This window comes from Gobius niger, assembly GCF_951799975.1.
Source record: "Gobius niger genome assembly, chromosome: 1".
Classification (NCBI taxonomy): domain Eukaryota; kingdom Metazoa; phylum Chordata; class Actinopteri; order Gobiiformes; family Gobiidae; genus Gobius; species Gobius niger.
Window position 1 is genome coordinate 15,058,701 of NC_136852.1, and position 12,802 is coordinate 15,071,502.

Sequence of the window (12,802 nt, forward strand, 5' to 3'; positions counted from 1 at the left end):
TCATATGTGACAGTAAGTTGAAAAGAAACAAATGCTTTTATTACTATCAGTGGTTAGAAAGTTTGTCCACAGATCCAAAGGTCAGCGTTTAGCTCCAGCTTACTCTCATCCTTCACCCTCCTTGCTTACGCATGAATGTGGTGTGTTTTTTGAGGGATAGATTGATTTCAACGCAGATTTGCAGCTGTATTTTCATCAGCGCTTTGCGTGACCTGTGACTGTGAAAATCCACATAGAATTCTGTACAAAAAAGTATATTTAACTAATTCCCCCTCAACTCTGAAAGCAGGTGGCATCGACAGGAGACAAGCAGAGGATCTACTACCTGGAGAGTGGCATGAGCTACGCAGAGAAGGGAACGCCCTTCTCAGACCGCATCAGTGTGAACGGCAGCGGCGCCACTGGAGCGGTGGTGCTGACCATTGAAAACGTGCAGCTGAAAGATGAACTGGAATTCATCTGCATCATTAAAAGTATCACGGTCGGCACCGCGGAGGGGAGGACCAAGCTCCAAGTGTTTCGTGAGTTTCTTTGTCTGTCTTTCTACTCATCTGTCTGTTTATACTTATAGACCCTTTTTATAGACCCCTTGTATAGATACACACGGCATCTCTGGAATCGTCATGTTTGGAAACAGTTAAGGGGGAAAACAATTTGGAGAAAAATCTAAACTTTCTCTAATTATTCAAAAACTACTTCTACAAATGCTGAATTATTGATATAGTTTTCTACTAAATAAAGATACAAAGACATGGAGGGGAGCAAAGTGGTTCAACAGCACATAAATACATAAATAACGGAGAATGCTAACTTGATGCTTCATGTTAGCATTCGACTAATGCTAACAGTTAGCTAGCGCTAGCTACAACTGCTGTTTTTTAACTTCTACTGAACAATCTTCTGTGAGAAAATATCCATATGGGGCTCATTTAGACTTGACTTTATTTATGTGTGATATGAAGTTTATATTTCACCAGAAAATGGCTAAAAATAGTGGAAAATTGTGTTTATCTGAAGATTCTATTTTCCCCTTCGGTGAAGCCACGCCCCCTTCTATGACGAGATGCCGTCTGTATCTATATAGGCCGGTCACAATAATCACTATATCAACTCACATTGCGTATTCATTCTTTGTACAGATCCACCACAGATGCCTAGAATCGAAGGAGTACAAAACGGGATCTCAGTCCAGGAAGACACTCTATCAAAAGTAACTGTCTACACATCATGTGTAATATTCTAAATAGTTGTCGTAAAATGAGATGGTCTGTTATTATATCCGTATGAAACAAATATCCTACAGTGAAATACAGGCGATGCAGTGGTGTAATGTTAAAGCCCCAACTAACAATCGGAGAGTCAGCAGTTTAAGCGTCGTTCAAACTGCATCCTGCTCCTGCTGTTATGGTCCTGTCTCTTTCCTCTGAAGGGTCAATAGTCTTCCATCTCCTAAGGATACTCTCTTTGGCTCGTGTTGCTAAAAGAAAACAAAATGTTATGCGATAGAAGGCATTATAGTATATGGCATAATTCAAGTTGGATATTAGTTATTTGACACTGAGATGAATTGAAATGGTCTGGGTTTTGAGTTCAGTAATTTGCTCCAATTTTCCTCTGTGAAAGATTGGATTCCCCTTTTGTTTTGGATCAGTGTTTGCTATAAGCCGGCTGGTTGTCAATTATGGTTTTATTCAAAATTAAGCCTCACATCTGGAGTCACAAACAGATTCATCAGGTTTATGTGAATTATAATACATTATGCTTAATTGTTTCAAAATAAAAGTAACTCAGGCTTTAAATATTCTGAATGTAGATCTATCTGTAAGCTGTATTTCTTAACAGATTGGGACCTGTGAGGTTAATCATGGCTATCCGCGGCCAAACATCACTTGGTACAAGGGGAACATGCCGATACGCAGCGCCCGTGGCGGTAATGCACATCAGTGAATTTAAAGCCATTCCTCACACAATATGCATTCTTCATAATATTGAATAAAGTTCCTTGTTTATGTCCCAGTGATCAATGTTGAGCCCAGCATCACGACTGAATCGAGTGGTCTGTACTCGGTGACGAGCGAGCTGTCCATGAAAGTTGTGAAAGAAGACGCAGATGAACTTTTCTATTGTGAGATCACATACTCGATTCCTGGAGGCACTAATATGGTAGAGACCCCCACCATCAACATCACCGTGTTCTGTAAGTGCAATACTAATGTAATAGAAAGAAAAGATATATACACTTCAAACCTTTGCTGTACATTATATCACAATTATAAGATAAAAAAAAGTATATCAACCTTTCTCTCATTTATTTTTTTCATATGGAAACACAAAAATTGCATATATCATTCATAAATTGAGCCAGGTTTAAATTTTGTGTATTTTTGTTGAGATATTAGACACAAAGATTTATTTTCTCAGAAGGAATTTTCCTGTCTTGTTGGACCTGAAGTGCCTAAATGCTCTTGAAAAGGGGATGATTTAGGTGGAGATGCCGTAGCTAGAGCTAGTTTTAGTCCAATATAGGCCATTTTTAGACAAAGTTAAACATTTTTTACTCTTAAAATAGGTCTGAAGTGCGTTTTATCCACTTCAGATTTATCCAATTCTAAAAGTGTAACGCCTCATTTGAAAGCTAAGACCTACAAATCTCATCTAAAGTGGTTATTTTCCTCGCGTTGCTGTCACTTTTTTGTCACCTTTTTCTATTGCTTTTTTGTTGCGTTTTTGTAACTTTTTCATAACATCTGTTTTACTTTTTCATCACATACTTGTCACTTCTTGTCATTTTTCTCACATTTTTCTCACTTTTTTGTCAATTTTTTGTCACTTTTTCATCACTTTTCTGTCACTCTTTTGTTGCTTTTTCATCCTTGTTTTCATCTCATTTTTGTTGCTATTTTGACGCTTTTTTTGTTGATGATGATGATGATGGTAATTTTTGCAGAAAAAAAAAAGAATGTTTCACCTGCACCATCTTCCCTTAAAAGCGCATAACATTTCCATGTTATGTTTTAGATCCACACACGACTATAAAAACGTGGATAGAGTCGCCGAAAGGTCACATCAAGGAAGGAGACACGGTGAAGATCCAGTGTTCCGGTGATGGCTACAATCCATCCACCACCTTCGCAATAAATGGTCCAAGGGTAAGAAAAACACAACAACGACAAGCGTAGCACCAATTAGTGATATGTTTAATTCAATGTTTGTGTTTGTAAAGAATTCGTCATCCGATTCCAATGTGCTCATGGTGGAAAACGTCACTCGTCTGAACACGGGGGACTACTTCTGCTCTGCACTGGACCTGGAATCGTATAATGAAATCACTGAAAGCACCACTGTATTCGTCAACTGTGAGTATATCGTCACTCGATAAACTATGTGAGGCGACTGTGTAACTGATATTTCTATTTACTTTCCGCTGTGTGCAGATCTGGAGGATGCCGTGATTTTGCCCGGGAAAATCATCGAAGTGGCCCAAGGAGGAGAGGAGCAGGCGACGTGCAACGCCCTGTCCTCTCTGCCCACGCAAACAGCCTGGTTTAAGGTTAGGCTCTTACTGACTTGACGGCTGCTGTACACAACACACTATGCCTTTAATAGCATTTGTTATCCCTTAGCCAAGAGTACCAAGCCTCACTGTGTAACATGTCATCCAATAAAAATGACAAAATACAAGCATTTATTTCATTACATGTGTTGTGACTAAATACCTTAATATCAATATGAGTCTTTACTGTGAGCTCTCCTTGTCTGGGAGCGGGACATCGCTGCAGATATACGATGTCTGACCAAACAAAATGTTGCCACAAAAGAAGTCAGTCTCATAACCCCCATCTGAACTGACCACATTTTTCCAGACCAAACCTAAAAGCTTCTTGGAAAAAAAACGTCAAAGCGATAAAATGAGGATGAAAACGCAACAAAAAAGGGTTTCACTTTATTTTACAATACCCGGATACATTGTACCCAACTAAATTTAGTACAATGTAATGTGCTCTGTAACAATCTGGAATAAATTGTACCTATCGGTTAGATACACGATGGAATAACTTGTATTAGTACTTTGTAGGTACATAATGTAATAGTACACGAGACCCTTACAGTTAGGGCTTGAGGGTAGAGTTATGGTTAGAGTTATGTTTTATTACACTACAAATACATTTATAATACATTATTCCATTGTATAGCTAACCCAAGTGTGCAAGTTTTTACACATTGTTACAGAGCGTGTTACATTGTACTAAATTAAGTTAGGTACGATGTATCAAGGGTACAGTAAAATAAAGTGACAAAAGAGCGGCTAAACCTGACAAAAAGAAATGCAAAATTGACAGCAACACGGCAACAATGTGAGGGAAAAGATCCGATTAGACACATTTTGTAGCTTTCAAATGTGGCGTTACACTGGCTTATACAACCTTTTAGATTTGGGTAAAGCCGAACTGGAGAAACTGCGCTCGGTTAATGCAGGGGTTAAGAGGTTAAGTACTAATATTTCATAGGACCACCTTTGCCTTTGATTACAGCGCGTATTGGCTGTGGCATTGTTTCAAAAAGCTTCTGCAATGTCAAAAGATCCAGTGTTGCATTCATTTTTCACCAAGATCTTGTATTGATGATGGGAGAGTGTGACCACAGTGTAAAGTCTTCTCCAGCACATCCCAACGATTCTCAATTGGTGCTCTGTTGTGGCCTATCCATGTGTGAAAGTGATGTCTCACGCTCCCTGAACCACTCTTTGACAATGTTAGCCCGCCTGGAAATATCATCTATAAGGATAAGCCTGTGCCATCAAGGATCTACTGATGGAATAACCTGGTCATTCAGGATGTTCAGGTCGTCTGCAGATCTTGTTCTTTGGGCACATATAAGTGTTGCTGAACCTCAACCTGACCAACTGCAGCAACACCAGCTCATACTTAGTTACATCCAGGCATTGTCGGTGTTTATAACTGAGCATTAGAAGCATGTTTGCCATTGTTGACCAGGAATGTTCTGCAGTGTGACTTTAATGTAGAAATTACTTTTTAGATTATGATGTTCGATGGATTTAATAATAATAATAATAATAATAAATAGCTCTAGGCCTGTACAAACCAAAAAAGTACCTTATTGAGAAGCTGACGAGAGATCAACAGAGAAATCAATAAAGCAGTGAGGTGAAGAAAACGCCTGGAGTTGTATAACGATGATTTACAACTTCATTACCTCCACATCTGTGAGAATCTTTGTTTTTCTTCTGTTGTTTCTAGAATGGACAGGAAGTTTTGAAAGGCCACACTTTGCACCTGAAGGATGTTACATTTGACACGGCCGGGACGTACGTGTGTGTGGTGACGGCTCTGGAGGTGGAGGGACTGGAAAGCAGCGGGGCAGTGCGGGTTCACGTTCAGGGTGAGTTCAAATGCTCTTTGTCAAGAACTGTTGGTTGGGAGCAGGGCTATGAGCGTATTATTTACCTATTTAGTTGTAGGTTCTTCTCAATTGTCTATGTTTATGTTGTGTTTTACTCTATAAAACTGGCAAAACATCAAGCTCAGAGAGATCCTTATCTTATTGCTCCTTTGTTTCTTTAGGTGAGCCTGAGATCAAGACTCCGAACAGCACAGAGGTAGAGGAGAGCATGGACACAATGGTGGACCTCAGTTGCTATGTCCGGGGCTACCCTCACCCCACTGTCTCCTGGTCCACATCGGAGGGAAAGGTAGCCCTGCATTTGTTAGTTTAGCTCAAGATTCACCAAACAGAAAGTTAGATGTTTAAGTGCAAAGGACTTAAATCAACTTATTGTGTTGTACTTTGGACGTTTTGGCCTATGTAACTTATGAATGTTGCTAAATGCGTGCAAGCCGCAGAAGGTTGTTTCCTGTACAACGCCCTCATCTTGAAAGACATTGTTGAAACCTGCGTGTTTACTCTCCAGGATGTGCCCACTGCTTCAGAGAAAGAGACCGACGACGGGGTGATCAGTTCGGCCAGTGTCAAGGTAACGGGTGACCTCATCGTCTTCTGTAACGCCACCAACACGTTAGGAGAGGACTCTGTGGCCTTCAACATCAAAGCCAGTGAGTTACCGCAGACCTTTTACTCTCCTCTCCTCTCCAGTCTTGTGTGTGTGTGTCTCATTTGTGTTTGTCTTAGTCCCTCTTTCCTCAGTGGTGGAGCTGTGTGGAGCCTCGGCCTCTGTGTTGTGGCAAAATCTGTAATTGTGATTGTGACTTTTTACCAGTGGGCCACTTCATGAAGCAGGTTCAGCTGAGCCTTTTGTTTTTACTTAAACAAATAACAAATCCAGGACAAATGAGAAGAGTTGAATAGAGAAACATAATTTATAAAACTCTATTATTTTGTATTTAAAGGGACTATACTATATACTATTTCCTCCCCCTACATGTTCCAGCAATGTCCTAAAGTTGTTGCTTCGGGTCCGAATTGTCGTCATGCACGAGCTCAATATATATAGTGCAGTTACACGTATGACCTGAGGTGGCAGTAGTGAGTATAAAATGGCCAACTTGCATCTAGAATAATGTATAGCTTTTACATGAAATTACGTTGAATAAATTTAACAAGTCTTCCACGGCAACACATTCCTAGTTTTATTTCCGTCTATGCATTTTATTAAATGAACTGTTGCGACTTTAGTTTGACTGAAGCAACACAGTGAAGCTTATGTGGCAAAAGTCGGTCTTACATTACAGTGTAAATACCATTAGCTCTGTAATATTGATCAATGGCTCCTAATTAACGTCTTAACCCCCACCTAAACCAGTTTGGCCTCACCCAAATCTCGAAGCTTCTTGAAAAAAGTGTCAAAATAGCAACAAAAGTGAGACGAAAACTAAGCCACAAAAACGTAAAAGAAAAATGCCAATGATGACAAAGATGTTACAGAAAAGCAACTAAAGAGCAGCAGAAAAGTGACAAAAAATAGACAAAAAAGTGACAAAAAAAACAGTGACGAAAAAGTTCCAAAAAAATGTAAAAAATAAAATAAAATAAAAATCCTTTGAGATCAGTTATGTAAGTCTTAGCTTTCAAATGAGGCATCACTCTGGCCTATAGGCTGTAACACTTTATATTTGGGTAAAGCTGAACCGGAAAAAATGGTTAGGAAGGGGGTAAGGAGGTTAAATTGCTCGAGAAGAGGACAGACTTTTAGCAGAGCTGTTAGTATCTACTGCAGTGTTTGTTGTCGGCAAATGTAAAACCTACATACTCAAGATAAACTGAATTGCCAACTCACAAATCTCACACTGTAATTGTCAATAGTATTTCATAGTATAAGGTAAGTAAGTAATCTTTACATAAGCTCTCAGTACTGCAAACTCCTATTACCAGGTGCAGATGACACAATACATTTTTAAGGTCTACATTTTAAAATCCTTTGCTTTTAATGTCCGGATTTTGCTTTGGCCTTAAACCTGCTTCTTGAAAACCGCCCATATTGTTACTGTTGTGGATATGTGCTGTACAGTTGTGTGGCCGTCCTCTGTGCGCCCCTGTTCCCAGTGTTTTAACTGTGAGGCTGGTCCCGTCTCTGTCTTTACCTGTTTTCAGCAATACACACCACCACACCAGAAACCACTAGCCCCACCATCCCCATCACCACCACCACCACTACCACCACCACCACAGGTCCACCGGGTAAGTATACGGACAGGCCTCCTCTCCTGTAGTGGTTCTCAAGCACAAAATATAATTTCACAAAGTTGCCAGATCATTTGGTGTATTTTCGGTGTCATTTGAATGGAAAATGCTGCAGCAAACACCAGCGGTTGTTACACTGGGGCTGCGAAAATGTTTGAGAACCACTGCTGTAGAGAAGCACATCAAATACTGCGCGAGTATACTGTAGTAGTGATGCACAGCAAGAATTAACTAGAGCTAATAAACGGAATATACTGTGCTGAGAAAAAGTACACCATCTGGAATTTCTCACATTCCTGCCTAAATTGGTCACTAAATGTGGTCTGATCTCCATCAAAATCACAGGAATGATTAAACAGTGTCAACTTAAACTAATACCACCCAAATATTTACATTTGATCATATTTGTATTGGCCATAACATGTAAACATTCACAGGAGAGCATGGAATAAGTAAGTACACCCCCTGAATCTCACTGAACTGCAGCAGTTTTGTAAAGAGGAATGATCCAAGATTCATCTTCAGCGTCTAATCTGTAGCTACAGAAAAGCAGTTATTCCTGCAAAAGAAGGATCAGCAGCTATTTAATACAGGGGTGCACTTACTTATTCCATGCATGTTGTAAATGTCTCAGGTTTTTCTGAAAAATATATTGATAAACTTGTGAATTCATTTTTCTATTGACGGTAGCACGTTGTCCAGGCCCTGAGGCAACAAAACAGCCCCACACCATGATTCTCCTGCACCATACTCCACAGTGGGGAGAGGGTTTTGATGTTGATGTGTTGATCCATTTTTCCTCCACACATGACGTTCCTCAACTTTGGTTTGCAAAAGAGCTCTTAGATGCTCCACAGCACTACTGGAAAAATATACTGTGGACTGATCAACCCAAAGTTGAATAGATGAATCTTGGACCATTCCTCTTTACCAAACCGCTGATGTTCAGTGAGATTCAGAGGATGTACTTACTCACTCCACGCTCTTCTATGAATGTTTACATGTTATGGCCTCTAAAAATATGATAAAATGTAAATGTTTGGGTGGAATTAGTTCAAGCAGACACTGTTTAATCATTCCTGTGATTATGACCACATTTAGTGACCAATTTAGGCAGAAATGTGAGAAATTCCAGACGGTGTAATTCCTTTTTCTCGGCACTGTAGTTGAGTATTAGTCATAGTCATTTGACAAAAATAAATACATTTTGGTCAAAGTAACAAAAGCTATATTGCATGATTTAGAAAAGCCTTTAAAAGTATAGTATTATTTATTACCCTGAATGATGCTAAAAGCTTGAGGCTCTCGGATTCAAAATAGGAAATCCAAATAGTTTCAACAGGAACTTGGATCCTGTTTTCTTTTTTGTTATTTAAATCAGTCCAAAAAATATATGGGGATTTAGTCATAGTCATAGTAGTTATTTAATTATTTATTTTTTTGTTTTAAAAGTTGAACTAAAAGAATAACTTCAGACATACAGACGCTTCTCTGTTGAACTACATTAGACACCCATGGCTCTCCCATCACATTATTAGTTGTTCACGTCACCTGTCACTCATCATAATAGCATGTCCGATCCCCTGTTATAATTGTTTTTACTCTATTTAGTTCTTTAGTTAAAAAGTCCCCAAAGCAGCACTGCAGCCCACACATAAGCACTCAGCATCAGTGTGGAGCAGCTGATCTCGCTCGACGACGGTCTGCTGACTTCTATTACGCTGTCTTGAACCAGTCCCATGTCTTTTTGTACTTTGTGTCAGAAAAATTCCCCAAAGCAAAACCTTTTAAATTGAGAAAAGTTGCAAAAGAGATCCGAGTCTTGCTGTGTCATTGCTGGTCAGAAGGCTGCTTGTAGTTTGAAGTAGACATGATAAGTCACTGATATATTAGTACCCACTGCTCACTGTTCTCATGTGGTTTTTCTCAGTCAAACCAGAAACAGCTAACCCTCCAAAGAAAGTCAAGAAAGGTTTGTAAAAGCTGCAGAAATGGCCCCGCTCCTCTGTTTTCAAAGACACTCCTCTCTTCACAGCCCCTGCTCTCTCGCCCCCAGTATCACACTCATCACAAGTTTTTCTGCGCATGTTAGTGTAAGAAGCACACTTCCTCCGCTTCTTCTATGCACCCCCTCCTCCTGTGGGACGCCCCGGTCACGCGACCCCTGCTCGCGCCGCACTCTACTACGCTCTTCACTCCACTGTTGAATGCCGCACAAAGCCTGCCCGATTCTCTCCCACTTCTCTCCTTCATCTGCGTCTGAGGTGGGGTTTTTATAGGTGAATGACGCTGTGGTTCTGTGTGCTCTTTCTTCCACCAGAGGGCAGTGGCGTCATCATCGCGGTCATCATCATATGTATACTGCTGCTGGCCATTCTGGGCAGTGTGCTCTACTTCCTGTACAAAAAGGGCAAGATCTGTGGGCGATCTGGCAAGCAGGATCTGTAAGTGCGATCAGTGGTGTTGCTCAGTCTAAAATGAGCCATCGTTTACCCGCTGTCACAACTGAATTTAACCTCTTAACAGGCTACCTGAACCAAGCACATTTTCCCCAGTTTGGCTTTACCCAAATTTAAAAGCTTCCTGAAAAAAAGTGTCTAATAGAGACGAAAACGAGCCGGAAATAACACTACAAGCGACAAAAAACACAACAAAAATGTGACAAAAATGCAGCAACAATGCAACAAAAAAGTTTAGATCAGTCTTTCAAATGAGGCTGTAAACTCCAGTCCAGAAGCTTTTAGATTTGGGTTGAAGGTATATTAATGTTTTTAAATGCCTAAATACTATATTTTAATGCAACAAATAAAAAATAAAAAAACCTGCTCATATTTTATTTCAAGATTTGCAAACATTTCATCAAACAGAGAAAAGAGAATTGGACAAAATTGGCCACCATTTTGGTATTATTTATGAACTTATACAGTAAAAATTGTTGAGCAATGTCATCATTTTCCAAGATATTTAGATCTAAGGCCGCTTTGAATCTAATTTCATTTTTAATTATATTTAAGGCCTTGCTTTTTCGCTAAGTTATTACTTTAAATGCTTTTTAATGCCCAGCAGAAACCCTGATTTAATCTCTTAAACCGCGCCCTAAGTATATTTTCTCCAGTTCAGTATGCAAATCTAAAAGGTTGGAGCCTATAGCCCAGAGTAACGGCTCATTTGAAAGCTAAGACCTACAAAACTCATCTAAATGAATCTTTTTCATTGCATTGTTGCCGTGTTGTTGTCACTTTTTTTGTCGCATTTTCATCCTCGTTTTTGTCTAATTTTTGTTGCTTACATTTGGGTAAAGCCACACACAGTAAATGTACTTGGTTCAGATGGGAGGTTAAGAGGTTAGTAGTTATTCATGTTCTCACAGTAGCTCTCAAAATGTTTACACCTAGTACCAGCTCATAAAATATTTGATCTTCAAGCACCACCAGGACAAGATGAATATCAAATCAGGATAAGGAAATGAAATGGGATAAATCATGTCTAAACCAGGAAAACAAACTTAAATGCATTACTAAAGCCTAAATTAATCATCTGGGGAACAACATTAACGGTTGAATTATGAAACTAAGTCATTGTTCTTTGCTCTTTCAGAAACAAAGGAAAGTCTGGTAAAGATAACATTGTGGTGGAGATGAAGAGCGACAACACGGAGGAAGCCGTGCTGCTGGGCGTCAACGGAGAGAAACAAGCCCCCAATGATCAGGTCTGTTTCCACCACAGCCGTTTTGCATGATTGCTGAGATGTATTTGTGTTTTATTTTGTCATACCGTTGTTCATAATGTCTTCTCTGCTGTCCTTTGTGCAGTGAAGAGTGCCCCGTCTGTGGAGGCCTGTAGCTGACAGCGGCACCTCCCCTCCTCATCCTCTCAGGCTCAGATGACTGTTTATCCTGCTTCAATCGAACCTCCTTATGCTCAAAGTGTTGTCAAAGAAAGCCTCGGCTGTGCACTGCAGCTCTCCGAACCTGCCTCGTCCGTCACATCCTGGCACGTTTCTGTTCAAATATCGCCAGTGGACTGCTGATTGTCAACAGATCTACCGTTAAAAATGCACCCTTATGGCTTCACCTCAGGCAAAGCAATCACCAAAGAGCAGCCCAGAAAGCTCTTATCCTGTATATATGAAACTTGTGTATATATTTCTTTATTTAAAAAAGATACATAAAAAATAAACAAAAATAACAGGATGATTTGGTGCTATTTATGGAGCCTAGAAAGTTCTCTGTTTTGATCATTTTAACAAACTGTTTGTTGTGCCCAAGTCTGAACACTGAAATGTTATGGCTTCATTGAAAGCTCAACAGGACAACCAGCTCCAGCCTTTTCATCCCACACCAAATCTCCTCCAAACGATAGGACTGACACTGTTCCACATGTAGGTTACCGAAAGAGCTCGTTTCTTCACTGTAGTTTTGATACCTGGTGTTTGTTTTACATTATATTGTAAAGGTGAGGCTTCCTAGATGTTTTAAATGCTTTATATTTTGAGTTCAGAGCACTGATTTCTTTTGTGTTAATGTGAAAACTGTTAATTTAGAAAAATATTTGCAAATTATTATTTCACGGAATGATGTCTCCATCCTCAAAGCTACCATTATGTTACATATGAAGACTGAATTTTAATTTGTTTGAAGATTCCCCTTGACACGATTCCTCAGTGAGCGCTCTCCCTCTTTTCAATGCGACAGATTCAGTGAACTACTGAGGAGGGGGATGACTGTGACTCCTTGCAACTAAAGTTAAATGACAATCAATGAAATACACTTTACAAGTATTTTAACTAGCGCTGAATATTATTTTTGAAATGAAATGTACTGCCTTGAACTTGTCAAGTTGTTATGACATTAAAACCAAAGTAAAACGAAACGTTTGTAATTACCGAATAAATATGATCTGAATGTAATACTAAAAATGTCACTTTTTATTTTGAAGAAAGATCACACACACAGTTTGATTAACCTTTTATTAACAGCACTGTGCATACTTCCAAAGTGATATGAGCTTTAAAAACACCAAAAGGTAATGAATGCCTTTACTGACGCAAAGCAACATGAGTATGTGGAATAAGCACTCCCTCTAGTGGCAGAGAGGTATAGTGACCCACTGCAGGGTCTGGCTCATAGACTGTAAAATTACAAAT

At 39.5% G+C, this 12,802-nt stretch overlaps 1 protein-coding gene across 3 annotated transcripts in view; it reads left to right on the forward strand.

The window, feature by feature from the left end:
• The window catches only part of mcamb (melanoma cell adhesion molecule b), a 43,641-nt gene extending 31,101 nt beyond the window's left edge, over positions 1–12,540 (forward strand). The window contains exons 3-16 of one of the 3 annotated variants that reach the window (XM_079580102.1): positions 290–521; positions 1,140–1,210; positions 1,843–1,930; positions 2,018–2,197; positions 3,019–3,149; positions 3,224–3,356; positions 3,435–3,550; positions 5,259–5,400; positions 5,583–5,710; positions 5,930–6,071; positions 9,587–9,628; positions 9,977–10,100; positions 11,254–11,365; positions 11,469–12,540. In XM_079580102.1, the coding sequence (XP_079436228.1) occupies positions 290–521; positions 1,140–1,210; positions 1,843–1,930; positions 2,018–2,197; positions 3,019–3,149; positions 3,224–3,356; positions 3,435–3,550; positions 5,259–5,400; positions 5,583–5,710; positions 5,930–6,071; positions 9,587–9,628; positions 9,977–10,100; positions 11,254–11,365; positions 11,469–11,471 (1,644 nt within the window). In that variant the 3' untranslated portion in view covers positions 11,472–12,540. Of the gene's footprint in view, positions 1–289; positions 522–1,139; positions 1,211–1,842; positions 1,931–2,017; positions 2,198–3,018; positions 3,150–3,223; positions 3,357–3,434; positions 3,551–5,258; positions 5,401–5,582; positions 5,711–5,929; positions 6,072–7,566; positions 7,706–9,586; positions 9,629–9,976; positions 10,101–11,253; positions 11,366–11,468 lie in introns of those variants that run through there. The other 2 variants (XM_079580103.1, XM_079580104.1) reach the window with 2 other exon arrangements.
• Positions 12,541–12,802: the final 262 nt, after the last annotated feature.